The 27,710-nt window shown below is 44.3% G+C and overlaps 1 protein-coding gene across 1 annotated transcript in view; it reads right to left on the bottom strand.

The window, feature by feature from the left end:
• dlgap2a (discs, large homolog-associated protein 2a) overlaps nt 1–27,710 on the bottom strand; it is a gene marked incomplete at both ends in the record, with an annotated part of 341,967 nt that overhangs the window by 91,224 nt on the left and 223,033 nt on the right. The window contains one exon of the mRNA XM_084182088.1: nt 4,332–5,497. Coding sequence (XP_084038214.1) covers nt 4,332–5,497 — 1,166 coding nt within the window. The remainder of the gene's footprint in view (nt 1–4,331; nt 5,498–27,710) is intronic.

Below are 27,710 nucleotides of genomic sequence, written 5' to 3'. Positions count from 1 at the left end.
GAGAGAGAGAGAGAGAGAGAGAGATGGATGGAGAGAGAGAGACAGAGAGGAGAGAGAGAGAGAGAGGGGGAGAGAGAGAGAGAGAGAGAGAGAGATGGAGAGAGAGAGAGAGAGAGAGAGAGAGAGAGAGACGGAGAGAGAGAGAGAGAGAGAGAGAAGAGAGAGTATAAGTTTGCCATGAGCAGCAGTCTGTAGTGAATCTGTATCTTGGCCAGGTGAGCTGGTCACGTCCAGTACTTCATTGCGTTGTCACTGCCACCTTACTGCATCTAAATCAAAGCTGCTCTTTCTCCCTAACAGGCACTAACAAGGGCCTGAGTGTGTGTGTGTGTTCATGCCTGGGTAATTGGGACAAATTTGTGCAATCATTCTGCCAAAGGACAGAGAGCGATGGTCGATGGCACGTATGATTCCCAACATTTGTCATTTCAGGAAGAAGCCAACTGTACTCCATCTCTGTCCTGTTCTATGCTCACTAACTCGCCCCCTACTTCCATTACGCCAAACTCTCCCATTTCTGGAGAGCACTCTGCTCTCTCAAAGCATCATAACTCCAGCTTTTTTTCTGTCTTTTTCTCCCCTATCGTCAAATCCAAGGACAACAACAAGGTGACTGGCACATTAAACCATCTGGAGTGCCACAAACCACCCCACCTCCCAAAACAACTAACAACAACAACTATTTTTATAGGATTGCACCTTTAGACCGAAATATAAAAACTAAGCAGAACAGCAACAGGATGCTGCCACTTCCAATGTGACCCTTGAAGAGTAATGTTCTTGACTAACAACTCAATCTGACTGACTCACTGCTCCTGTTGATAAGGAAAGGGCTAGAAATAGAGAGACAGCCAGCCAGCCAGCCAGCCAGCCAGTCAGCCATTGAGCCAGCCAGCCAGCCAGTCAGCCATTGAGCCAGCCAGCCAGCCAGTCAGCCATTGAGCCAGCCAGCCAGCCAGTCAGCCATTGAGCCAGCCAGCCAGCCATTGAGCCAGCCAGCCAGCCATTGAGCCAGTCAGCCATTGAGCCAGCCAGCCAGCCAGTCAGCCATTGAGCCAGCCAGCCAGTCAGCCATTGAGCCAGCCAGCCAGTCAGCCATTGAGCCAGCTAGCCAGCCAGTGAGCGAGCCAGCCAGCCATAGACCAGAATAGTCTGTTTATTATCCCCTGTCTCCTAGTTCTCCGTGGATCCACAGTCCTCCCTGGTAGCTAGTTCACCTCAGAGAGAGGGCATCAATCCCCGGGGGAAATGCGTCACCAGATTGACAAGGCTCAAAATAGCCCTGCGGTGGAGAACCAACGGAATGGACCGGGCTATTTATAGAAAAAACTAAGTGTTTATGGCCATTCAGACACCCCATCAAAAGACCAGGCAAAGAATGTATTACTGTCTCTTATCATCATCATCATCGTCTCAGAGAGAGCTTAGTGCACTTAGAGAGATAAAGAGATTAGAGGTTCTAGAGGCTCCCGTTGTCGGGGGTTTATCATTTTCATTACCATTAAACGTGTTTCATATACACATACTTGAAATTAGTCACAAAACCTCTATTTTCCTGTTTACATCAGTTAATAGTCAGATAGGCATTACCTCCTCACTAGAATGGTGGGTGGGTTGAGTAATGTACTTCTTGTCTATTAAAGACAGCATCTAACAGTTACACCACATTCCACTTCGTAGAGAGTCTCTGAGGAGTGTACATGGTTTTAGCTCCAGGCAGTAGCCCACTCAAGCCCACTCATGGGTTGTATGTTAACTGTAAAACAAGTACTTTTTACTGTCAGGAAGAGCTTGATATTGATTCATCATACACCAATAGCATTGTTTCATATACATCGTTATTTTAGTGAAATAGTACAGTAGGCATTCAGTGCCGTGGGAAAGGAAGTTGCCATTCCCAAGCAAATACCCTTTACCTAAACAACCCCAACACAGCCCATCTGAAATTAGCCCACCCAACTACCTCATCCCCATATTGTTAATTATTTTGCTCATTTGCACCCCAGTATCTCTATTTGCACATCATCTTTTGCACATCTATCATTCCAGTGTTAATACTAATTGTAATTATTTTGCACTATGGCCTATTTATTGCCTTACCTCCATAACTTGCTACATTTGCACACACTGTATATATATTTTATATTTTCTGTTGTATTTTTGACTTTATGTTTTGTTTTACCCCATATGTAACTCTGTGTTGTTGTTTTTATCGCACTGCTTTGCTTTATCTTGGCCAGGTCGCAGTTGTAAATGAGAACTTGTTCTCAACTGGCTTACCTGGTTAAATAAAGGTTAAATAAAAAATGTAACCTCTGGAACATCAACTACAAAAATGCTGATTCACTTTGAACTGATCTTAATGCCGTTACCCACAATCCACCAGGGTTTCCCACAATGCAGATCCTGGCCTCTCACACACCGATACAGACCAACTGACTCCTTCGGGAAACATGGCACAGCAACAAGCTCAAACCTGCAATGATCCTGAGTCTTTTCTTTGCCCTCCCACCTCGTCCCTGGTGTTATTCATTGATACAATAATTGATATATCCCACTGTGCCGTCCCCTCACTGCTACTACCCTGCTGAGCCCCTGACAGATGACTCATATCCTGGACAGGGAAATACAAAAGATTATCTCTCAGAACTATCAGAGGTCCAGCTGAGATAAACAACATCATAATAATGCTGTCTGGATTCAGAGCTGTCTGTTTGCTGAATATGAGCCTCTGATAGAATAGAGTGCCATGTAAACGGCAGGCTTAAACAGTGAGATCCATGCTAATCAATGAGCCTTATTGTTTGCAGTGTTTCTGAGTGTTATCTATCTATCTATCTATCTATCTATCTATCTATCTATCTATCTATCTATCTATCTATCTATCTATCTATCTATCTATCTATCTATCTATCTATCTATCTATCTATCTATCTATCTATCTATCTATCTATCTATCTATCTATCTATCTATCTATCTATCTATCTATCTATCTATCTATCTACAGTGGGGGGAAAAAGTATTTAGTCAGCCACCAATTGTGCAAGTTCTCCCACTTAAAAAGATGAGAGAGGCCTATAATTTTCATCATAGGTACACGTCAACTATGACAGACAAATTGAGAAAAGAAAATCCAGAAAATCACATTGTAGGATTTTTAATGAATTTATTTGCAAATGATGGTGGAAAATAAGTATTTGGTCACCTACAAACAAGCAAGATTTCTGGCTCTCACATACCTGTAACTTCTTCTTTAAGAGGCTCCTCTGTCCTCCATTCGTTACCTGTATTAATGGCACCTGTTTGAACTTGTTATCAGTATAAAAGACACCTGTCCACAACCTCAAACAGTCACACTCCTAACTCCACTATGGCCAAGACCAAAGAGCTGTCAAAGGACACCAGAAACAAAATTGTAGACCTGCACCAGGCTGGGAAGACTGAATCTGCAATAGGTAAGCAGCTTGGTTTGAAGAAATCAACTGTGGGAGCAATTATTAGGAAATGGAAGACATACAAGACCACTGATAATCTCCCTCGATCTGGGGCTCCACGCAAGATCTCACCCCATGGGGTCAAAATGATCACAAGAACGGTGAGCAAAAATCCCAGAACCACACGGGGGGACCTAGTGAATGACCTGCAGAGAGCTGGGACCAAAGTAACAAAGCCTACCATCAGTGACACACTACGCCGCCAGGGACTCAAATCCTGCAGTGCCAGACGTGTCCCCCTGCTTAAGCCAGTACATGTCCAGGCCCGTCTGAAGTTTGCTAGAGTGCATTTGGATGATCCAGAAGAGGATTGGGAGAATGTCATATGGTCAGATGAAACCAAAATAGAACTTTTTGGTAAAAACTCAACTCGTCGTGTTTGGAGGACAAAGAATGCTGAGTTGCATCCAAAGAACACCATACCTACTGTGAAGCATGGGGGTGGAAACATCATGCTTTGGGACTGTTTTTCTGCAAAGGGACCAGGACGACTGATCCGTGTAAAGGAAAGAATGAATGGGGTCATGTATCGTGAGATTTTGTTATTGACCAAATACTTATTTTCCAACATAATTTGCAAATAAATTCATAAAAAATCCTACAATGTGATTTTCTGGATTTTCCTCATTTTGTCTGTCATAGTTGACTTGTACCTATGATGAAAATTACAGGCCTCTCTCATCTTTTTAAGTGGGAGAACTTGCACAATTGGTGGCTGACTAAATACTTTTTTCCCCCACTGTATCTATCTATCTATCTATCCATCTATCACATTGCTGTGGTTCCAGCAACATTGCTCCAGCAACGGGCAGACTAGGACTAGAAGAGTGACTCACCTGTAAGTAGTGGCAGGGCCTGAGGTTGGCCTTGAGGTCTGTGGGCATCATGGGTTTCTCCAGGTTGAGGGAGGACTTTCTGTAGGCCTCCTTGGCCTGGCTGACAGTCAGCGTTGACCAAGAGCTCCTCTTCATGAACTTCCCTTCAGGAGCCATGGCCACGCTCTCACACGCAGAACACTTCACATCGTTGTTGCTCTTGGAGGTCTTGAGCGACAGGTCCCCGTAGTGGCTGTGGACAGAGTCGGGGTAGCAGTGGCTGATGTGGTCCACCTGTTGGCGTGACATGACACTGGGCGTCCGGTACGTACTGTCACTGTCCAGGTTATCGTCCGAGCTCCACCAGCCCGCCACCCCGGAGCGCTGCTTACAGCTACTGTCTGATGACTTACGCTCTTTGCTCTTGCTGCGCTTGCTGTGTTTGTGGTGTCCGTGGTGGTGGTGGTGATGATGGTGGTGGGAGCCTTCCCGGTGAGAGTCTGCCTTGGTTCCATTCATCTTGGACGAGCCCTCCAGGGAGTGGGACTTGGTGAAGAGCTTTTGGACAGAGTGGACCAGGTGTCGGATCCTCCCGGGGCTCTCGTTGCGCTGCTCCGTGGTGGTGGTGGTGGATGCCCTCTGGTACTGCAGTGTGTGGAAGCCATCACGGTGTAACGGAAGCTGCTTCTCAAACTGGTCCAGCAGGTTGGCTGGGATTCTGTTCATCTTACCGCTGCCGCCATGAGACGAGCCACACTCATCTCGATTCCGTGACCCACTGCCAACACCTCCTCCTCCTCCTGCTCCTCCTCCTCCACCACCATCCCGCGACCCATTGCCGTCGTGGTGCGAGCTGTAGTGCATCCTGGGAAAGGTACTGCTGGAGATGGAGTGGTCTGTGTTGGCCATGGAGACAGGCATCGCCATGCACTCAGAGTGGATGGAGCTACGAGGGGAGCAGCGGTGGTGCTCCATGAGACAGCTCTCTGTGGGGCTGAGGAGGTATGAGGGGGTGCGGGACTCATGGTGGTCCAGGGAGTGGTCGCAGTCGGCCAGGCCGCAGGTGTGAGCCAAGTTGATTTGGAGCTGGCTGGGCCGGCCGCCCGATAGAGCCTTCATGTTCCTGGGTGGAGGAGGGGAGTAGCTGTCTTCATCGAAGTGCTGAGAAGACCATGAATACTGCTGGTCTGTGTGAGAGAGAGAGAGATCATTAGATGCTGTTTAAATAGCTAAGAACAAATAACCTTCAGCAGCTGCAACAATCAAAACCCCTGATCAAATCAGCTGCTTATCAAATGCCGTTGTCACTACAGCAGCACAATGTACTCAGTCACCCAGAAAAACAAAGTGGAAAAAGAGAAAGTAAGATCACAAAATGGCACAGTCCCACAAACCTTTCATTCCCTACTCCCTCCCTCCCTTGTCTGTCTGTTGGTGCCAGGCTGTGAGGCGAGGCATGGATAGGGAAGGGGGACAGGGAGCAGCTAGCGTTGCCATTTATCCATTGCAAAGTGAAATAATAGCCTATCATTTTGGAGAGGGGGTGTCATCCGTCAAAGCCCTGAGGAGAGCGCTTTGAAGTGCATCAGTGGACGAGCGTCCTTGAGAGGCATCCTACCACCACCGAGGCCACATCGCTGGATTAAAACCACATTCTCTGTGATCTGTTTCCAAGGGCGGACGTCCCAACCCACCCCTCTATCGCATTTAACTTAATCAGAGAATAGCTTTACTTTATCTAGACAACCCACTATCATTCTTTCACTCTAATTACACATGCCCCCCCCCCCCCTTGAATAAAACAGAGACAAGAGGATGACCAGACAAAGACTGCAGAGACTACTAATGGAATAGTATCACTGGAAGCAGCCTTATTTTCATGTTTAGGGGAGAGTGGGGTAAGTTGAGCCAAAGGGGTAAGTTGAGCCACCCTTGTTTCTACATTTACATTACATTTTACATTCTAGGAAACACAAAATTAATAATTTGACCAAATATTTAGGAAGAGGTCATAATTTAATGGAGTCTGTGAAGGAAGAAACCACATGGAAAAAGTGCTAAGCAAGTTAGGTCAAATGGATATATTGTGTTAGAGATTTCATGATGCTTGTACCTAAACCAAAGTAGATAATTGTAAGATTGTTCTACACATCAGTTGGGGTCTCTATACGCTTCAAAGTGCATCATTGTAGCTATGTGGGCTAATATAGGCAAAATGTTTGCCTTGGGGTAAGATGAGCCAATGGCCATGGGGTAAGTTGAGCCAGTGGTTGAGCCAATGGCAAGTTGAGCAAATGTACAGTGGGGAAAAAAAGTATTTAGTCAGCCACCAATTGTGCAAGTTCTCCCACTTAAAAAGATGAGAGAGGCCTGTAATTTTCATCATAGGTACACGTCAACTATGACAGACAAAATGAGATTTTTTTTTCCAGAAAATCACATTGTACGATTTTTTATGAATTTATTTGCAAATTATAGTGGAAAATAAGTATTTGGTCAATAACAAAAGTTTCTCAATACTTTGTTATATACCCTTTGTTGGCAATGACACAGGTCAAACGTTTTCTGTAAGTCTTCACAAGGTTTTCACACACTGTTGCTGGTATTTTGGCCCATTCCTCCAGATCTCCTCTAGAGCAGTGATGTTTTGGGGCTGTCGCTGGGCAACACAGACTTTCAACTCCTTCCAAAAATGTTCTATGGGGTTGAGATCTGGAGACTGGCTAGGACCTCTCCACTCCAGGAGGACCTTGAAATGCTTCTTACGAAGCCACTCCTTCGTTGCCCGGGCGGTGTGTTTGGGATCATTGTCATGCTGAAAGACCCAGCCACGTTTCATCTTCAATGCCCTTGCTGATGGAAGGAGGTTTTCACTCAAAATCTCACGATACATGGCCCCATTCATTCTTTCCTTTACACGGATCAGTCGTCCTGGTCCCTTTGCAGACAAACAGCCCCCATGCTTCACAGTAGGTATGGTGTTCTTTGGATGCAACTCAGCATTCTTTGTCCTCCAAACACGACGAGTTGAGTTTTTACCAAAAAGTTATATTTTGGTTTCATCTGACCATATGACATTCTCTCAATCCTCTTCTGGATCATCCAAATGCACTCTAGCAAACTTCAGACGGGCCTGGACATGTACTGGCTTAAGCAGGGGGACACGTCTGGCACTGCAGGATTTGAGTCCCTGGCGGCGTAGTGTGTTACTGATGGTAGGCTTTGTTACTTTGGTCCCAGCTCTCTGCAGGTCATTCACTAGGTCCCCCCGTGTGGTTCTGGGATTTTTGCTCACCGTTCTTGTGATCATTTTGACCCCACGGGGTGAGATCTTGCGTGGAGCCCCAGATCGAGGGAGATTATCAGTGGTCTTGTATGTCTTCCATTTCCTAATAATTGCTCCCACAGTTGATTTCTTCAAACCAAGCTGCTTACCTATTGCAGATTCAGTCTTCCCAGCCTGGTGCAGGTCTACAATTTTGTTTCTGGTGTCCTTTGACAGCTCTTTGGTCTTGGCCATAGTGGAGTTTGGAGTGTGACTGTTTGAGGTTGTGGACAGGTGTCTTTTATACTGATAACAAGTTCAAACAGGTGCCATTAATACAGGTAACGAGTGGAGGACAGAGGAGCGTCTTAAAGAAGAAGTTACAGGTCTGTGAGAGCCAGAAATCTTGCTTGTTTGTAGGTGACCAAATACTTATTTTCCACCATAATTTGCAAATAAATTCATTAAAAATCCTACAATGTGATTTTCTGGAAAAAAAATCTCAATTTGTCTGTCATAGTTGATGTGTACCTGTGATGAAAATTACAGGCCTCTCTCATCTTTTTAAGTGGGAGAACTTGCACAATTGGTGGCTGACTAAATACTTTTTTTCCCCACTGTAAGTGTTTTATTCCCAGGCATTATCGCTGGGATATGAGGTAACAACAGGGCCTGGCCTATGTTAAAAGCCTGGCCCCGGTTTTTCACCTGGGACAGAGGGTGTGGCTCTCCACATGGGATCTTCACCTCCGCGTCGAGTCCAGGAAGCTGTCCCCCCGGTTTGTCGGGCCATTCAGAGTGGTCCAGCGAGTCAACCCAGTGGCCTACTGCCTGCAACTTCCCCCCACCATGCGGGTGCATCCCACATTCCATGTGTCCTTCCTCAAGCCCGTCGCCACCTGTCCTCTGGCTCCCCCTCCTCGTACTGTTCCACCGCTGCGCAGCCGGCTTTTATTGTGGACCGGATCCTGGACTGCCGGCGGGTGGGGAGGGGTCTCCAATTTCTGGTGGACAGGGAGGGTTATGGGCCGGAGGAGCGGTCCTGGGTGCCCAGGAGGGACATTCTGGACCCAGGGCTGATAACAACATTCCGTCACCTCCACCCGGAGGCGCCGAGGCTGTCAGCCTGTTTTTGGTCCGTTATTTTGTATCCTGGCTTTGGGACCACCAGTAAAGATCCTTGTTTCACCATCTCTGCCTACTGCCTACTGTCTATCCTGCACCGCACCTGGGTCATACATCACACCAACCCTTACACCAAATAGGGATATCTTCTGTATATCCCCCCTACCTTGTCACAACACAACTGATTGGCTCAAACGCATTAAGAAGGAAAGAAATTCCACAAATTAACTTTTAAGAAGGCACACCTGTTAATTCAAATGCATTCCAGGTGACTACCTCATGAAGCTGGTTGAGAGAATGCCAAGAGTGTGCAAAGCTGTCATTAAGGCAAAGGGTGGCTACTTTGAAGAACCTCAAATATGTGTTATTTCATAGTTTTGATGTCTTCACTATTATTCTACAATGTAAAAAATAGTAAAAATAAAGAAAAACCCTTGAATGAGTAGGTGTGTCCAAACTTTTGACTGATAGTGTATATATAAAAACAGCGTACTGCCCCACATGACAAAATAGTAAATACTACAGTATTATCCGCAAAAAAACACTGTAGTAAATACACAATTTCATTTGCATATAGCCTGCCCATTCACCTCCCCCATATCCCAATTTGTGCCACTCATAAGTGCGAAACTACATGCCAAGTATAGACCTATTGTGTTCCATACAGGTTATAGAAAAAATAAGATGCTCTGAATTATCCGTTCAGATGCAACTTCTACTTACTTATTATTTTAGTATTTCTCCAGTAGGTTTCCTCAAGGAGAAAACCTCCACTTATATGTAAAAGACAATAAAACAAAAACTATAGTAAATACTAAAGTAATCTCCGTAAAAACACTACATTAAATATTACAGTATATTACAGTCCGCAAAAACACTACAGTAAATACTAAAGTATACTACAATCTGCAAACACACTACATTAATTACTATAGTATATACTACAGTTTTCTTTCACTACAGTGCAGTTCAAGAAATAGAGTTAAGAAAATAAATTAAATAAAAAATATATAACAAAAATAACACAATAAAATAACAATGACGAGGCTATATTCCTCTGACATCGCCTAGTATATAGGTCCTGGATGGCAGGAAGCTTGGCCTCAGTGATGTACTGGGCCGTACGCACTACCCTCTGTAGCACCTTACTGTCGGATGCCGAGCACTTGCCATACCAGTTGGTGATGCAACCGGTCAGGATGCTCTCGATGGTGCAGCTGTCTTTAGTATAGTTATATTATAGTTAACTGTAACTACTACAGTATACTACAGTAAATACTACAGTATTCTCTGTAGTGTTGTTGCGGACTTCAGTCTACTACAATGAATACTACACTATATAGTAGGGGTGTAACGATTCGTTTTAACAACGATTCGATTTGTATCACGATTCGTGGTTGTCGATACGATTCAAGGACGATATTGGTTCATTTAGAACGATACGATCCGAAACGATTTAGTGACTTGAAATCGATTCAGTAACCTTTTAGCCAAAAATTCAACCAGTGTGACTGAAATAAATACCTGGATACTGGACAGTGCAGGTGAAGTTTCCTAGATTCCTGTTTCTTGTAAGGACCGCAATGGTGGCTTGATAATTTCTCGCTCGTCGGCTTCTCCTCTGTCGTCCGCCATGCTATGTTTTGTTGTCTTGGCGCCTTTGCGCTGCTGCTGGCGCGATGACATCACGGATAGGCAGACTGAATCGAGTAATGTTTAAAGCCTTTATCATTAAAAGTGCTAAGAAAAAACATCCATATAAAGTCTGACGTGCTTAAATCCAATGGGTTATTTCCTAGTATCGATACAATCGATTTATTACATTTTAAAACGATGTTAGATCGATATATGTTGTCCAAAAGGCCAACTCGCCGAGCACAGATCGATGTAGTTGGATCATAGGAATATAAATCGATACATCGATGTAGTAGATGGATCGTTACACCCCTACTATATAGTAATATTATAGCATTTAGACCATAGTATAATATAGTATTTTTTATATGGGGCTACAGCAATGGCAGCTTAGGTCTAGCCTTCTCTCTGGGTTATGTCAGTTTTGTTAAACTCTGTATTTCCCTCTATAGAGGATGAGGACAGGACCGCTGCTGGGTGAAATGATGATGCAATGTTGTCTGAAGTTGTGCTACTGCTGCACTGCACTGTCTGCATGGCCTTCTCTCAACTCAGAAGATTGACTATTCCACAAAGAATCTCTGAGAGACAAGTTGAATAAATTATCCGCCGGCACAGTTTTGGCATTTCCCAGGATTATACTCCAGTGACACACACTCTCTCTCTCTCTCTCTCTCTCTCTCTCTCTCTCTCTCTCTCTCTCTCTCTCTCTCTCTCTCTCTCTCTCTCTCTCTCTCTCTCTCTCTCTCTCTCTCTCTCTCTCTCTCTCTCTCTCTCTCTCTCTCTCTCTCTCTCTCTCTCGCTCTCCCTCTCTTTCTCTCTCTCTTCTCCTCTCCCTCTCTCTCCCTCTCTCGCTCTCTGACTGGTTTGTCTGTAAAAGGAATGGAGGATTCTGAAAGCGACGCCTACGCCATTTAATATTTATGCGAGTCAGAGATGGAGGGCACGTTGCTTTGCTCTCTATAAGCAAGCATCCGTCCAGTAAAGGCTCTCCAAACACAGGTGAGTATCTGTGACATCAGCAGAAACAGAGAATACATTTTGTTTTAGCCCCAGTACCAGCGGCTTCTGCCTCGGTCTCAGAGGCTGAATGATGAATACTGCAGCAAAGGATTATGTTTCAGAGAAGCTAGAATGCTCTGAATTAAATTGGCCTATTATAATCTTACATTTTAACAGAAATACCTGGGTTGTGGTCACTAGGCACACAACTGGAGAAACCATTTTGAAATGGAGGAGGTAGCTAAGGGATAATAAACCTGTCCAATTAGAGCATTTATTGATTTATTGTCAATTTCAAAACGTTTCACCATTTTGTGTCTATTAAACACAACCCAAATCTCCAGATGTGGAGAGAAGCATCAGTCATAAGCCTGTGGTCTGCTCAGCCATATACTGATCATGCCTGACTCAAAACGTGGCACAGAGCCATTGGTCCAATATTGTCAATGCTCCAAGAACCCCCCGAGTGATCTATGCTGGAACATGCAGCAGGCTAGAGCGAGAGAGAGAGAGAGAGAGAGAGAGAGAGAGAGAGAGAGAGAGAGAGAGAGAGAGAGAGAGAGAGAGAGAGAGAGAGAGAGAGTCAGAGGAAGGGCCTCATATATTAAGGGCTCCAGTCCAGTACGTAGCCTACGCTATACACAGAGTATAGATAAAGGTTGTTTTGCTCCTCTTATTACATTAGCATTTAAATAGCATTATATCTGCTAGAGTAACTCTGACAGGCAAACACCTCCCCTCATTTAGCCTGGAACAGGACTTGAAAACAAACTTCAGATCAGAGCAACTACAGAGCAAAAGGCCCACGACCTTTAGAATTGGCAATATCATTGTACCTCAGTGTTACGTAATACATCAATACAGGGCCAATACAGGGCCATACAGGGCCAATACAGGGCCAATAGAGGGCCATACAGAGCCAATACAGGGCCATACAGGGCCAATACATGGACAATACAGGGCCATACAGGGCCAATACAGGGCCAATACAGGGAGCACTAAGCATCAGAGCAATATATCATCTCTTCACCAATAAACACCATAAACACGGGCTTACAAATTAGGCTTTAGGTTGAGAGCACTTGACAATAACAGGACCAACAGCTAGCTATGAGAACAACATCTCATCCAGGAAAATAAGCACCCTTTCTAAGCAAAGCAAATCGATAGAGCAGCTTGATTATCAATCTCCCAAAGGTTAAACACACTCTCCCTGGAAATATTGGCCTTTCATCACTAAGGGGTAAGGGGGGGGGGGAATTGTGTCCTAACCCCCAGGGGATAAGCGATGGTCCAGGCCAGGGATTGGCAACTGGCGGCTTGAAGGCCCTCGGATCAATCCCCCCCAGTTAACTTACTGTTGCGACATATGTAACAGTGTTGCTTCCGTCCTTCTCCTCGCCCCTACCTGGGCTTGAACCAGGGACCCTCTGCACACATCGACAACAGTCACCCTCGAAGCACCGTTACCCGTCGCTCCACAAAAGCCGCGGCCCTTGCAGAGCAAGGGAAACAACTACTTCAAGGTCTCAGAGCGAGTGACGTCACCGATTGAAATGCTACTAGCGCGCACCGCTAACTAGCTAGCCATTTCACACCGGTTACACATAGAATAGCAGAATACACAAGGTGGAATTCGAAATTTGGTTGTGCATCAGCAGTTTTCCTCTTGTTATGTCAGTCACATATAGTCAGTCAATTAGCCCATGTCAGCAAATTTGTTTTAGATTGCTAAATTAGTTTAGCGGACAGCTATCTAAACTTGTTATCATGGTCGAATTATCGGCCGGGGGGCCCCCATTGATTTTTTAAATCATTCTCGCAAACATTTCTTTCCAATCTATGGCAAAATGTGTAGAATTGCAGGAAATGAGCTGTAAAATTGCTAAATCTTCTATCCACCCCAAAGCAAAATGTGTAGAATCAGCAAACTTGCTTTAAAATGGCAACATTTTCTCTACACCCCAGGGCAAAATGTGTAGAATTGCATGACAATTTCTCTCCGCTGTCAAGAGGGGGGCCACTAAAATGTTTGCTCGCTATGCGGCCCCTCATGATGAGTTCAGATTTTTTGTGGCCCCCACCCCCATCAAAGTTGCCCATCCCTGGTCCAGGCTATTAGATTGGAGTGAGAGCCGATGGACAGCTGCAGGGCCAGGGCAGAAAGTGATGGTCAGAGCCTGATTCTCTACACCCGCCTCTCCCATCCCCTCACAGATGCTCAGGTCACTCTCTTAGACAGCCAGGGATCCGACAGACAATCTCTGTCACTGACACGGCTTGACCGACCTCTCCAGCCCTTCCCAACGCCCCGTGCCAGCAAACATTATTAAGCCTTTCACAACCACAAAGAGAGAGAGGTCTGGAAAGTAATAAGAGGAAAGAGAGGAGAAATCTAAAGGCTCAGGGAGAATATGTGGGGTTGTGGAGATGCTGAATCAGCATGTCACAGATCATACAGACGACAGGGCTACTCTCTGAATGCAGCCCAGCCGGGGGGTTTAAATCAAAATGGCAGTTCTCACACTAATCAATGAGATGATATAGGGTCACTGTCAAATGAACCTCTGCTGCAGACATGACTGTGCTTCTCAGACAGAAACACTTACGAAGGTACTGTTAGTTACTTAAGTGATAATTAACTAATATGATTTAAGATAATTCTTTCAATTGTTAATGCTTAATAGAGTGCTGAATATGAAAACATACCACTAGCATAACAAATGTAGTTGTTATTCATTTCAACTGCATATTCCACATTTGATATTCTTTACCATTTTCTGCACACTCTGAGTCAATGCTCATTCAGGAATCCTAAGCTATCCTACATGTCAAGTGTTCCAAATTCAGTCAGCTCTCCCCTCCTGTATTGTGCAGGAGTGTAGGTGGTTCTGAGGCATTGGGAGAGGAGAGAGAGAGAGAGAGAGAGAGAGAGAGAGAGAGAGAGAGAGAGAGAGAGAGAGACAGAGAGAGAGAGAGAGAGAGAGAGAGAGAGAGAGAGAGAGAGAGAGAGAGAGAGAGAGAGAGAGAGAGAACGTTGCTGGGTGGGTGTTGCACTGTGTTGGCTGGATGTGCCGGAGCCTGAGGCGCATCCTGTTGCTCTGCTCATTGTGTTGTGTTGGTCCACGGAGCTGGCAGCTCAGTGAGGATATGAGTGAAGACAGATAGCCAGCCACAGCCTGCTGGGCCTGAACAGCGTGATGGAGAAATCAGAGCAGCAAACCACCATCTCTGGGTTAGCAACACTGGGGCTAGAGCTAGATTAGACCAGAGGTACTGCTCCCGCTGCTAATGCTGCTACTGCTGCAGTGGGCTTTTTTAGTGGGAAGAGAGGAGCTGCATAACAGAACATCAATGGGTAGAGAGAGAGTGTGTGGGAAAGTGAGGGTGTGTGAGATATAAACTATGTGTGAGAGAGAGAGAGACAGAGAGAGACATAGACACAGATAGAGAGAGAGAGACAAAAATAATGGTGTTCCAAAAAAGGTCCAGTTGCCAGGACCACAAATACAAATTCCATCTAGACACCGTTGCCCTAGAGCACACAAAAAACTATACATACCTCGGCCTAAACATCAGCGCCACAGGTAACTTCCACAAAGCTGTGAACGATCTGAGAGACAAGGCAAGAAGGGCCTTCTATGCCATCAAAAGGAACATAAAATTTGACATACCAATTATGATCTGGCAAAAAATACTTGAATCAGTTATAGAACCCATTGCCCTTTATGGTTGTGAGGTCTGGGGTCCGCTCACCAACCAAGAATTCACAAAATGACAAACACCAAATTGAGACTCTGCATGCAGAATTCTGCAAAAACATCCTCCGTGTACAACGTAAAAAACCAAATAATGCATGCAGAGCAGAATTAGGCCAATACCCGCTAATTATCAAAATCCAGAAAAGAGCCGTTAAATTCTATAACCACTTAAAAGGAAGCGATTCCCAAATCTTCCATAACAAAGCCTTCACCTACAGAGAGATGAACTTGGAGAAGAGTCCCCTAAGTAAGCTGGTCCTGGGGCTCTGTTCACAAACACAAACAGACCCCACAGAGCCCCAGGACAACAACAACAACAACACAATTAGACCCAACCAAATCATGAGAAAACATAAAGAGAATTACTTGACACATTGGAAAGAACAAACAAAAAAACTGAGCAAACTAGAATGCTATTTGGCCCTAAACAGAGAGTACACAGTGGCAGAATACCTGACCACTGTGACTGACCCAAACTTAAGGAAAGCTTTGACTATGTACAGATTCAGTGAGCATAGCCTTGCTATTGAGAAAGGCCGCCGTAGGCAGACCTGGCTCTCAAGAGAAGACAGGCTATGTGCACACTGCCCACAAAATGAGGTGTAAACTGAGCTGCACTTCCTAACCTCCTGCCAAATGTATGACCATATTAGAGACACATATTTCCCTCCGATTACAGCGATCCACAAAGAATTCGAAAACAAACCCAATTTTGATAAACTCCCTTATCTACTGGGTGAAAAACCACAGTGTGCCATCACAGCTGCAATATTTGTGACCTGTTGCCACAAGAAAAGGGCAACCAGTGAAGAACAAACACCATTGTAAATCCAACCCATATTTATGTTTATTTATTTTCCCATTTGTACTTTAACTATTTGCACATTGTTACAACACTGTATATATACATAATATGACATTTGAAATGTCTTTATTCTTTTGGAACTTTTGTGAGTGTAATGTTTACTGTTAATATTTATTGTTTATTTCACTTTTGTTTACTATCTACTTCACTTGCTTTGGCAATGTTAACATACATTTCCCATGCCAATAAAGCCCTTAAGTTGAATTGAAAAATTGAATTGAATTTGAAAAATTTAATTGAGAGAGAAAGAGAGAGAGAGAGAGAGAGAGAGAGAGAGAGAGAGAGAGAGAGAGAGAGAGAGAGAGAGAGAGAGAGAGAGACATAGACACAGAGAGACAGAGAGAGAGAGCGAGCGAGAGAGAGGGTAAGAAGATAAAAAAGAGTGAGAGACTGAGAGCCTAAGAAGACAGCCTTTGTATAGCCAATGTGGCCCATAATCCTGCCATGGTCACCAAACACACAGATGTATCAGACCTTTTACCATTAATCCCTCCAAAAAAGATTAGGTCCAGTGTCCCTGAGTAAAATGACCCTTTTTCTCTTTCCAACAATCTCCTTCCATTTTCCAGCATAGCTCCACAGTCAGGAGCCAAGGGCACTCTTACTTTACTTTCCTACCATGAGATTAAGCTAGCCAGATAAGCGGGGCAGCAGAATGCTTGAATACTTATCAGTGGTGCGGCGAATTAGCAGCGTAATGATGAAGCCATCGTCTTATCTGTGCTGTGCTGGAACTGTCCTTCTGTATGTCAGTCAAACAGGGAACAGAATGAAGGGGAACCAAATCTCTGAAGTGACAGAATCAGTGTTCCTCTTCAACTGCTCCTCGTACGGAATAGACAAAAGAGTCTCCATTTTGATTTCATGACTAACGCCTCAAAACCTCTAACTGTAGCCATAGAAACTGGTATCTTTTATTGCAGGAAAACATGAGGCAAGATCGTGTCTCTGAAAGCCCACTTCAGGATCAGGATGTCCAGCTGAACACTCCAATTCCATCACAGCAAAATCCCTGTTCACCTGTTCCACCATACTTCTCACATACACCACATTGAAAACCCAGCTCTAATGTGATTCTTCTCTCTCTCTGTCTTTATCTCTCTCTCTATTTATCTCTCTCTCCCTCTCCCCATCTCTCTCTCTATCACTCTCTCTCTCCAGCTCTCTCTCTCCTTGCAGCAGCTCCAGCCCAGAACACAGAGGGGTGGGTGTAACGGTAATGACTTGGGAGATTGAGGTGATACAGGCAGTCGGGTTCAGATCCTTGTCTACTTTTCAAAGTAAACCCAAACATTAGAGGCACAAAGCCAATCAGCGTGTTAAATGATTTGTTGTGATGTTAATCTGAGCTGTATCAGCTCTTGTGCTGATTATACCTGGTAGAGGCAATTGCCACATATCTCAGAAAATTACACTACCGGTCAAAAGTTTTAGAACATCTACTCATTCAAGGGTTTTTCTTTATTTTTACTATTTTCTACATCGTAGAATAATAGTGAAGATATCAAAACTATGAAATAACACATATGTAGTAACCAAAAAAGTGTTAAACAAATCAAAATATATTTGAGATTTGAGATTCTTCAAATAGCCACCCTTTGCCTTGATGACAGCTTTGCACACTCTTGGCAAACTGTGAGTGAGGAGGTGCCTGAGGTTGTCAGAGGATGACACCTAGTGGGACGCTCCGAAACTGCGACCCCCTCCTGTAACAATTAGGTAAAAGACCAAGTCCATATTATGGCGAGAACAGCTCAAATAAGCAAAGTGAAACAACAGTCCATCATTACTTTAAGACATGAAGGTCAGTTAATACGGGAAATGTCAAGAACTCTGAAAGTTTCTTCAAGTGCAGTCGCAAAAACCATCAAGCGCTATGATGAAACTGTCTCTCATGAGGACCGCCACAGGAACGGAAGACCCAGAGTTAACTCTGCTGCAGGGGATAAGTTCATTAGAGTTACCAGCCTCAGAAATTGCAGCCTAAATAAATGCTTCACAGAGTTCAAATAACAGACACATCTCAACATCGACTGTTCAGAGGAGACTGTGAATCAGGCCTTCATGGTCGAACTGCTGCAAAGAAACCACTACTGAAGGACACCAATAATAATAAGAGACTTGCTTGGGCCAAGAAACACAAGCAATGGACATTAGACCGGTGGAAATTGGTCCAAATTTGAGAATTTTGGTTCCAAACGCTGTGTCTTTGTGAGATGCAGGGTGGGTGAACGGATGATCTCCACCATGTGTATTTCCCACCGTAAAGCATGGAGGAGGAGGTGTTATGGTGTGGGGGTGCTTTGATGGTGACACTGTCTGTGATTTATTTAGAATTCAAGGCACACTTATCCAGCATGGCTACCACAGCATTCTGCAGCGATACGCAATCCCATCTGGTTTGGGCTTAGTGGGACTATCATTTGTTTTTCAACAGGACAATGACCCAACACACCTCCAGGCTGTGTAAGGGCTATTTGACCAAGAAGGGGAGTGATGGAGTGCTGCATCAGATGACCTGGCCTCCACAATCCCCCGGCTTGGGATGAGTCGGACCGCAGAGTGAAGGAAAAGCAGCCAACAAGTGCTCAGCATATGTGGGAACTCCTTCAAGATTGTTGGAAAAGCATTCCAGGTGAAGCTGGTTGAGAGAATGCCAAGAGTGTGCAAAGCTGTCATCAAGGTAAAAGGTGGCTATTCGAAGAACCTCAAATATAAAATATATTTTGATTTGTTTAACACTTTTTTGGTTACTACATGATTCCATATGTGTTATTTCATAGTTTTGACGTCTTCACTATTATTCTACAATGTAGAAAATAGTACAAATAAAGAAAGACCCTTGAATGAGTAGGTGTTCTAAAACGTTTGACCGGTAGTGTATGTTCTGTATCTAAGGCATGTAAGAGGATAAAGAGAGCTCCACCTTTCTCTATTTGAAATTGAATTCATAATTAAATTCATATGATTGTTCAATTTATTTGCATGAATGGATGGTTGTGATTGGGAGACTAGTGTTCCACTTGGCTAATTAACACACAAACAAATTCACACAGTGCACACGCACACACACGTGCACAAACACACACACACAAACAGTTTGAAAATGTTGCTGCTGGCTCCAGGGGGAGATGGACCAAGCACATCCGGCAGTAAAATGTCTACTGAATAAAAATATAAACGAAACATGCAACAATTTCAAAGATTTTACTGAGTTACAGTTCATTTAAGGAAATTAGTCAATTGAAACAAATAAATTAGGCCTTAATCTATGGATTTCATGACTGGGAATACAGATATGCATCTTGTTGGTCACAGATACCTTAAAAAAAAGGACATTTATTTCAGCTCATGAAACATGGGACCAACACTTTACATTTTGCATTTATATTTTTGTTCAGTGTAATTAGTGTAAGTGGGCGGCCCAGTGTTTTACTGACTGTTTTAGAGGCAATGAAATGGCCATTAAAGGACTACTCGCCACCACTGGATGACCAAAACTTTCAGAACTGAAAATGGGACTTGATTAGAGTGTACTGATAACCTTGTTGAGCTGTATGGGGTTACAAGGATCTACTGATTACAATGATGTTACATGTCTTTATCACATCTAAAATATAGTTATCACTGTTCAATAACCCCTGAAATGTTGTATATGACTGAGAGAAAGAGTGGTTTGTTAGAGTTAGTAAAGGTAATGTATCAGATAGGTACTCAGGCCAGGCAGTCAGCATCTGTATAGGGCCCTTTGAATAGAGCCACACACACAGCCTGTAGGCCTTTAGGTTCCATCTCTAGTAACTCACTCAAGCCACATGATTCAACTAATCATTCAATGGACTGAGCTGATTTAGCTTCCCTCCCCAGGACATGCAGTGTTAATAGGATGGGAGGAGAGCTGGGAAACCTGGCTTCACTCTGTCTCCTAGAGGACCGGACTGGATCTGACAAAAGTATGCTTTTGGGCCAGGAGGTTTTCCTGACAGGTTTTCCCATTTTGTGTTTGATCTATGTTCCTCGTGGAGTAAAACGGTATAAGACAGGTCAGTTGAGTTAGAGTTTTTCCTGGTAAGGTGATATGGTCAGGAAAAACACATATCATGTTTCTGTCCTTTCCCACAAGGGGAACTCCAATGAACACAGCTAGCTGCAATGTTCCTGTCACATAGATGGAATGGTGATATGGGAAGGAGCTCCCTGGGTAGAGTTGACCGGGTGCAAGGTGCTGCATTTATACTCCTGTTATCAACAACAGTATGGAAGTCAACTCTTCAACACTTATCATTATTACGGTCCCTCCTCTCTCCCCACATCTATCAATGATTTATCTCTTCTTCTGTCCTTATCCATTCCCCCTCTTCTCTCCCTCTGCAGGAAGCATTTTACAGGTGTAGTATCAACAGGCTCAGCTTGAACCCTGGTGAGGTGAACATAAATACTACTCCATGTCAGACCACTTAGTGAGAGTGTATGAGAGAAATGGAGTGTAGAGTGTGTGTGTGTCTGTCATGTATGACTGTGAGAGGAGAGAGAGAAAGCGATTGAGAAGAAAGTAGGGGGTGAGAGTGGGACTCACGAGACAGGGAGAGTGAACGAGAGAGAGATACACAAGGAAAAAAATAAAGACAGTCTGAGCCCCTGCCACAACAGCTAGCTACATCCACAATACTGTAACCCAGCCCCTCAGAGAGTCTGTGCTGCCATAACACTCGGTGGAGGAGCTGCCATAATCCAGCCATCATCCATACCACCGAGGCCCCGCATCAGCCGTGGCTCACACACACACACACACACACACACACACACACACACACACACACACACACACACACACACACACACACACACACACACACACACACACACACACACACACACACACACACACACACACACACACACACACACACACACACACACTGTCTTGTCACTCCTCACAGCCCTGAGTTAGGGGTTGCTTAGTAACAGAAGGTTAATGACAACATAGATCTCAGTGTTAGTCAGTGCCTGAGGCCACAGCACAGGGAAATGTCACAATCACAGTCACAGTGAGGCGAGGTGAAGTGAGGCACTTTAGGACTCAATCACTTCACAGGTGTGAGATTTCTCAATGACATGTGTCCTTGTTGGTGTTGCCTTCACAGTATGGCTCTATCTGCAATGGAATTAGCTACATAACAGTGGACAACTTGCTGGCTGGGGTTTTCAGCATTGCGTTTATAGCATGCTTGATTTAACAAGATATATTAACCATAATAACCATATTTTGCAAAGCCCATTAAGATACCTGGCAGCCACATATTGCCATCTCTCAGAGTATCATGATAATTTACTAGGACTGACTCAACCCAAGGATAAACTACTCATCAGCAAAAGGACTACTGCAATGATCGGAGAAAACCTGTGCTTGTAAATTGGGCGGGTATGAGATATTCTTATATATTAGGAGAGAATGATACTGTTTTACAACCTCATATTAACAAAGTCATAGAGTTTATTACACCAACATTCAACGACTCATACAAAAGCAGTGGCCCCTTTCAAATACACAGCATCATCCTACTTTGGCTTCAAAGTTAACATAGGATAATAATCAACGTTAGCATCACGCCATCTCTGTCGGCCAATGACACTTTGACGACCTCCCAGGTATTACCACATAATGTTTCTAGAGACATCTGTCCAATGACTGCAGAGTCACAGAGCCATCATCAGCCACTGTGGATAACACTGCATCAGACAGACGATCTACGTGTCTATCCTGACAGCATCATCAGCATTAGAGTTGGAGGGTCTAATATTGTAGCATCTGCTGGGCTTCTATTGGAATCAATTAAAGTCCTTGTGACATCACTGGCAGCCTGATTAGCATAATTACCAGTTAAGGTCCCCAGGGAAGCGGCTGCCTCGTCACATCACACTGCATCACACAGCCTTGTGATTGCCCTCTAATGGGCGTCCTTCAGACGAAACCTTTGAAACGCCGCTTTCATGTGTACACACTGCAAATGAATTAGATTAGGCCTCCAACTTTATTCCTTAATTTACCAAATCATCATTAAAACACCACTGTTTAGATAATGCAGAGAGGAGCTGATTCATGTATTCCCCATACTCATTAGGAGGATAACATAATGCTAAATATGACAAAATCTAATATTCATAATTTGCAGGTGTGTGTATCTGTAAATCCCATATAGAATTCAGAATGGACTAATCTTTATGTGTGTTTGTGTGTGTATACGTGTGTTTCCTGATTCACGATCGTCATGGTGATCTCATCTCAGAGGAGAGGTAGATGAATTGGCGCGGCAGAATTAACTCAGGACGAGAAGTGAGCAGAGGCATGGTTATGATGGACTAATGTTGTTTTGCTTGAATTAACAGGGAATATATGAAACACGCTGTAAATCTGTTTCACTCGCTGGTCAATTTAATACAATTTAATACCTAATTATGTTTCACTTGTCATAGTTTATGCTGCTTGGATTTGAACAATGTGAGGTGGGGATTTAATTGATGCTGGCCCCTTGCTCAGTGCTTAGAATGTTAATGCCTATGTTTGGTATATTAGATAGCTGCTAGATAATAACTCAATAACTTCTCTCCCCCCCCACACCAACTTTAGCGTGCATCATCATCCTTTCTCAGCTCTATGCTTCCATCGCTGTCACAGAATAAGATAAGCAGAGAACACCCGAAGAAGAATTATCAATTAATTATCACAGTGAATTATTGTAATGTTTGTTTATGTGTCAATTAATCCCATAAGGATGGGTTGCCAACTGGCAATGTTACACAAAAATAAAATGTAATGCATTAATTCATTCATTCATTTCATTCATAAGCAGCTTAAAGGCAAACCATTGATTACACGTGCCTCGATTACATTTACAGAACAGGCCTGGGGATATATGACAATATAAAACACACAAATGGTTTGAAAGTATTTATTGCCTCTCAGTCCCCTGACATTGATGACATGTTCTCTGAAGTCATGTGACTAGTGGCCCTCGGGGCTAAGGTCGATCCCAAAGGTCATAAAGGAGACCTCTTCTAGCACTTCACTAATTAATTCTCCTGACTCCCCAATTCACAAGTTACATAACCATCCTAGACCTATCCCTAGTCCCCAGTGGGTTATTTACACACTCTGTAGGAGCAGCAGCTTGAACCTCGCCTCTCCAGTCCTCAGGAGAAATATAGAGAATGCTCTAATCAATCGCAGCTCTGCGTCTGAGGGGAGAGGAGGATAGGAGGGAGGGCCAAAGGGAGGGAGGACTCCCACCCCTTCTATTTTCAGAAAGAAAGGTGCTATCTAGAACCTAAAAGGGTTCTTCAGCTGCCCCCATAGGAGAACCCCTTGAAGAACCCTTTTTGGTTCCAGGTAGGACCATTTTATGTTCCATGTAAAACCTTTTCCACAGACGGTTCTACATGGAACACAAAAGGGTTATCCTATGGGGACAGCCGAAGAACCCCTTTGGAACCCTTTTTTCTAAGCGTGTACAACACTGATATGGGAAACATCCAGTCCCCCAGAGTGCAGTTCCATAGCAATATGGAGGTGGAATCCCTGGTTAACTCATACAAGGCATTGTCAAACCCAATGAAAGCACTGAATAATGAAAATGCAATCCTTCTATATGAGATAGAAACACAAGGTGTAGGAGGGAGATTTCCCTTCCTCTAGTCATTCCTGTGCTGCATTGATCAAAATACAACCTAACTTCTAGCAGAGCTGCAGCGCTGCAGTCTAAGCTCCCTTTTGATTCGCCCTCCCACTCCTTCCCACGGCTGGTTTTGCTGGGCTAGACAGTGGCAGGGGACTCAATGCAAACACACTCTCTCAGTAGCAGCTGGTTTGGTAGAAATACTGTATGTTCCACCATGCATTCAAATCAAATCAAATTGTATTTGTCACATGCGCCGAATACAACAGGTGTAGACCTTATCGTGACATTTTTACTTACAATCCCTTAACCAACAACAATGCAGTTCAAGAAATAGAGTTGAGAAAATATTTAATAAATAAACTAAAGTAATTTTAACGAGGCTATATACAATAATGATGCCATATACAGGGGGTACCGGTACCGAGTCAATGTGCGGGGGTACAGGTTAGTCAAGGTAATTTGTACATGTGGGTAGGGGTAAAGTGACTAAATAGTCCGGGTGGCCATTTGATTAATTGTTCAGCAGTTTTATGGCTTGGGGATAGAAGCTGTTAAGGAGCCTTTTGGACCTAGACTTGGCGCTCCGGTACCGCTTGCCGTGCGGTAGCAGAGAGAACAGTCTATGACTTGGGTGACTGGAGTCTTTGACAATTTTTGGACCTTCCTCTGACACCGCCTAGTATATAGGTCCTGGATAGCAGAAAGCTTGGCCCCAGTGATGTACTGGGCTGTACGCAGTAACCTCTGTAGCGCCTTACGGTCGGATGCCGAGCACTTGCCATACCAGGCGGTGATGCAACCGGTCAGGATGCTCTCGATGGTGCAGCTGTATAACTTTTGGAGGATCTAGGGACCCATGCCAAATCTTTTCAGACTCCTGAGGGGGAAAAGGTGTTGTCGTGCCCTCTTCACGACTGTCTGGGTGTGTTTGGACCATGATAGTTTGTTGGTGATGTGAACACCAAGGAACTTGAAACTCTCGACCCGCTCCACTACAGCCCCGTCAATGTGAATGGGGGCGTGTTCGGCCCTCTTTTTCCTGTTGTCCACGATCATCTCCTTTGTCTTGCTGACGTTGAGGGAGAGGTTGTTGTCCTGGCTCTACACTGCCAGGTCTCTGACCTCCTCCCTATAGGCTGTCTCATCGTTGTCGGTGATCAGGCCTACCACTGTTGTGTCGTCAGCAAACTTAATGATGGTGTTGGAGTCGTGCTTGGCCACGCAGTCGTGAGTGAACAGGGAGTACAGGAGGGGCCCACCTGTTGAGGTTCAGCTTGGCAGGTGTGTTGTTGCCTACCCTTACCACCTGGGGGTGGCCCGTCAGGAAGACCAGGGTCCAGTTGCAGAGGGAGGTGTTTAGTCCCAGGGTCCTTAGCTTAGTGATGAGCTTTTTGGGCACCATGGTGTTGAACTTTGAGCTGTAGTCAATGAACAGCATTCTCACATAGGTGTTCCTTTTGTCCAGGTGGGAAACAGCAGTGTGGTATGCGATTGAGATTGCGTCATCTGTGGATCTGTTGGGGCGGTATGCGAATTGGAGTGGGTCTAGGGCTTCCGGGATGATGGTGTTGATGTGAGCCATGACCAGGCTCTCAAAGCACTTCATGGCTACCGACGTGAGTGCTACATGGCGGTAGTCATTTAGACAGGTTACCTTCACTTTCTTGGGCACAGGGACTATGGTGGTCGGCTTGAAACATGTAGGTATTACAGACTCGGTCAGGGAGCGGTTGATAATGTAATTGAAGACACTTGCCAGTTGGTCCGCGCATGCTCTGAGTACACGTCCTGGTAATCCGTCTGGCCCCGCGGCCTTGTGAATGTTGACTTGTTAAAAGGCCTTGCTCACATCGGCTACGGAGAGCGTGATCACATAGTCGTCCGGAACAGCTGGTGCTCTCATGCATGCTTCAGTGTTGCTTGCCTTGAAGCGAGCATAGAAGGCATTTAGCTCGTCTGGTATGCTCGTGTCACTGGGCAGCTTGTGGCTGGGTTTCCCTTGTAATCCGTGATAGTTTGCAAGCCCTGCCACATCCGACAAGCATCAGATCCGGTGTAGTAGGATTCGATTTTAGTCCTGTTGACGTTTTGCCTGTTTGATGGTTCATCAGAGGGCATAGTGGGACTTCTTCTAAGCGGCAGCTCAAGCCTTTAGCTCAGTGCGGATGTTGCCTGTAATCCATGGCTTCTGGTTAGGATATGTGCGTACGGTCATTGTGGGGACTACGTCATCGATGCACTTATTAATGAAGCCAGTGACTGATGTGGTAAACTCCTCAATGCCATCGGATGAATCTCAGAACATTTTCCAATCTGTGCTAGCGAAACAGTCCTGTAGCTTAGCGTCCGCTTCATTGGACCACTTGAGTTTTCGCTTGTAAGCAGGAATGAAGAAGATGGAGTTATGGTCAGATTTGCCATATGGAGGGCAAGGAAGAGCTTTGTATGCGTCTCTGTGTGTAGAGTAGAGGTGATCTAGAGTTGCACAGGAGACATGCTTGTAGAAATTAGGAAAAACTGATTTCAGTTTACCTGCATTAAAATCCCCGGCCACTAGGAGCGCCGCATCTGGGTAAGCATTTTCTTGTTTGCTTATGGCCTTACACAGCTCGTTGAGTGTGGTCTTAGTGCCAGCATCGGTTTGTAGTAGTAAATAGACAACTACGAAAAATATAGATGAAAACTCTCTTAGTAAATAGTGTGGTCTACAGCTTATCATGAAGTATTCTAACTCAGTGGAGCAGAACCCCAAGACTTACTTAATATTATAAATCGCGCATCAACTGTTGTTGACAAAGAGTCACCCCACCCCCAGTTTACTGGTCGTAGCTGTTCTGTCCTGCCGATGTGTAGAAAAACCAGCTAGATTAATATTTTCCATGTCCTTGTTCAGCCACGACAGTTCTTCAGATCACGTTGATAGGATAGTCTCGAACGGAGCTCATCCAGTTTATTTTCCAGTGATTGCACATTCGCCAATAGAACGGAGAGTAATGGCGACTTATCCACTCGCCGTCGCAGTCTCGTTAGGTAGCCGCAAGCCGACCGCTATAACGCCGCTTCAGCCTCCTCCGAGAGACAGGGATTGGGCCTGGTCTGGGATGAGCATTATGTCGCTTGCCTCCAATTAGTTGAAATAGAAGTCCTCATCCAAATCGAGTAATCAATGTTTTGATGTCCAGAAGCTCTTTCGGTCATATGAAACGATGGCCGAAACATATTGTACCAAAAAAATTAAGATCAGTGCAAAAATAAAAATAAATAGCACAATTGGTCAGGAGCCCGTAAAACGGCGGCCATCCCCTTTGGCGATATTATTAATCCGACGCCATCAACGTTAACTACAGTGCCTTGCAAAAGTATTCATCCCCCTTAGCGTTTTTCTTATTTTGTTGCATTACAACCTGTAATTTAAATGGATTTTTATTTGGATTTCATGTAATGGACACACACAAAATAGTCCAAATTGGTGAATTGAAATGAAAAAAAAAAACTTGTTTCAAAGTATTCTAAAAAATTAATAATGGAAAAGTGGTGCGTGCATATGTATTTACCCCCGTTGCTATGAAGCCCCTAAATAAGATCTAGTGCAACCAATTACCTCCAGAAGTCACATAATTAGTTAAATAAAGTCCACCTGTGTGCAATCTAAGTGTCACATAATCTGTCACATGATCTCAGTATACAGTGAGGGAAAGAAGTATATGATCCCCTGCTGATTTTGTACGTTTGTCCACTTACAAAGAAATGATCAGTCTATAATTTTAATGGTAGGTTTATTTGAACAGTAAGAGACAGAATAACAACAACAAAATCCAGAAAAACGCATGTCAAAAATGTTATAAATTGATTAGCATTTTAATGAGGGAAATAAGTATTTGACCCCCTCTCAATCAGAAAGATTTTTGGCTCCCAGGTGTCTTTTATACAGGTAACGAGCTGAGATTAGGAGCACACTCTTAAAGGGAGTGCTCCTAAACTCAGCTTGTACCTGTATAAAAGACACCTGTCCACAGAAGCAATCAATCAATCAGATTCCAAACTCTCCACCATGGCTAAGACCAAAGAGCT

The sequence above is a fragment of the Coregonus lavaretus genome (genome assembly GCF_964263955.1).
Source record: "Coregonus lavaretus genome assembly, chromosome: 18".
In the NCBI taxonomy this organism is placed as follows: domain Eukaryota; kingdom Metazoa; phylum Chordata; class Actinopteri; order Salmoniformes; family Salmonidae; genus Coregonus; species Coregonus lavaretus.
The sequence above is the reverse complement of the archived record's forward strand: the minus strand, read 5'-3'. Positions and strand labels throughout refer to the sequence as shown.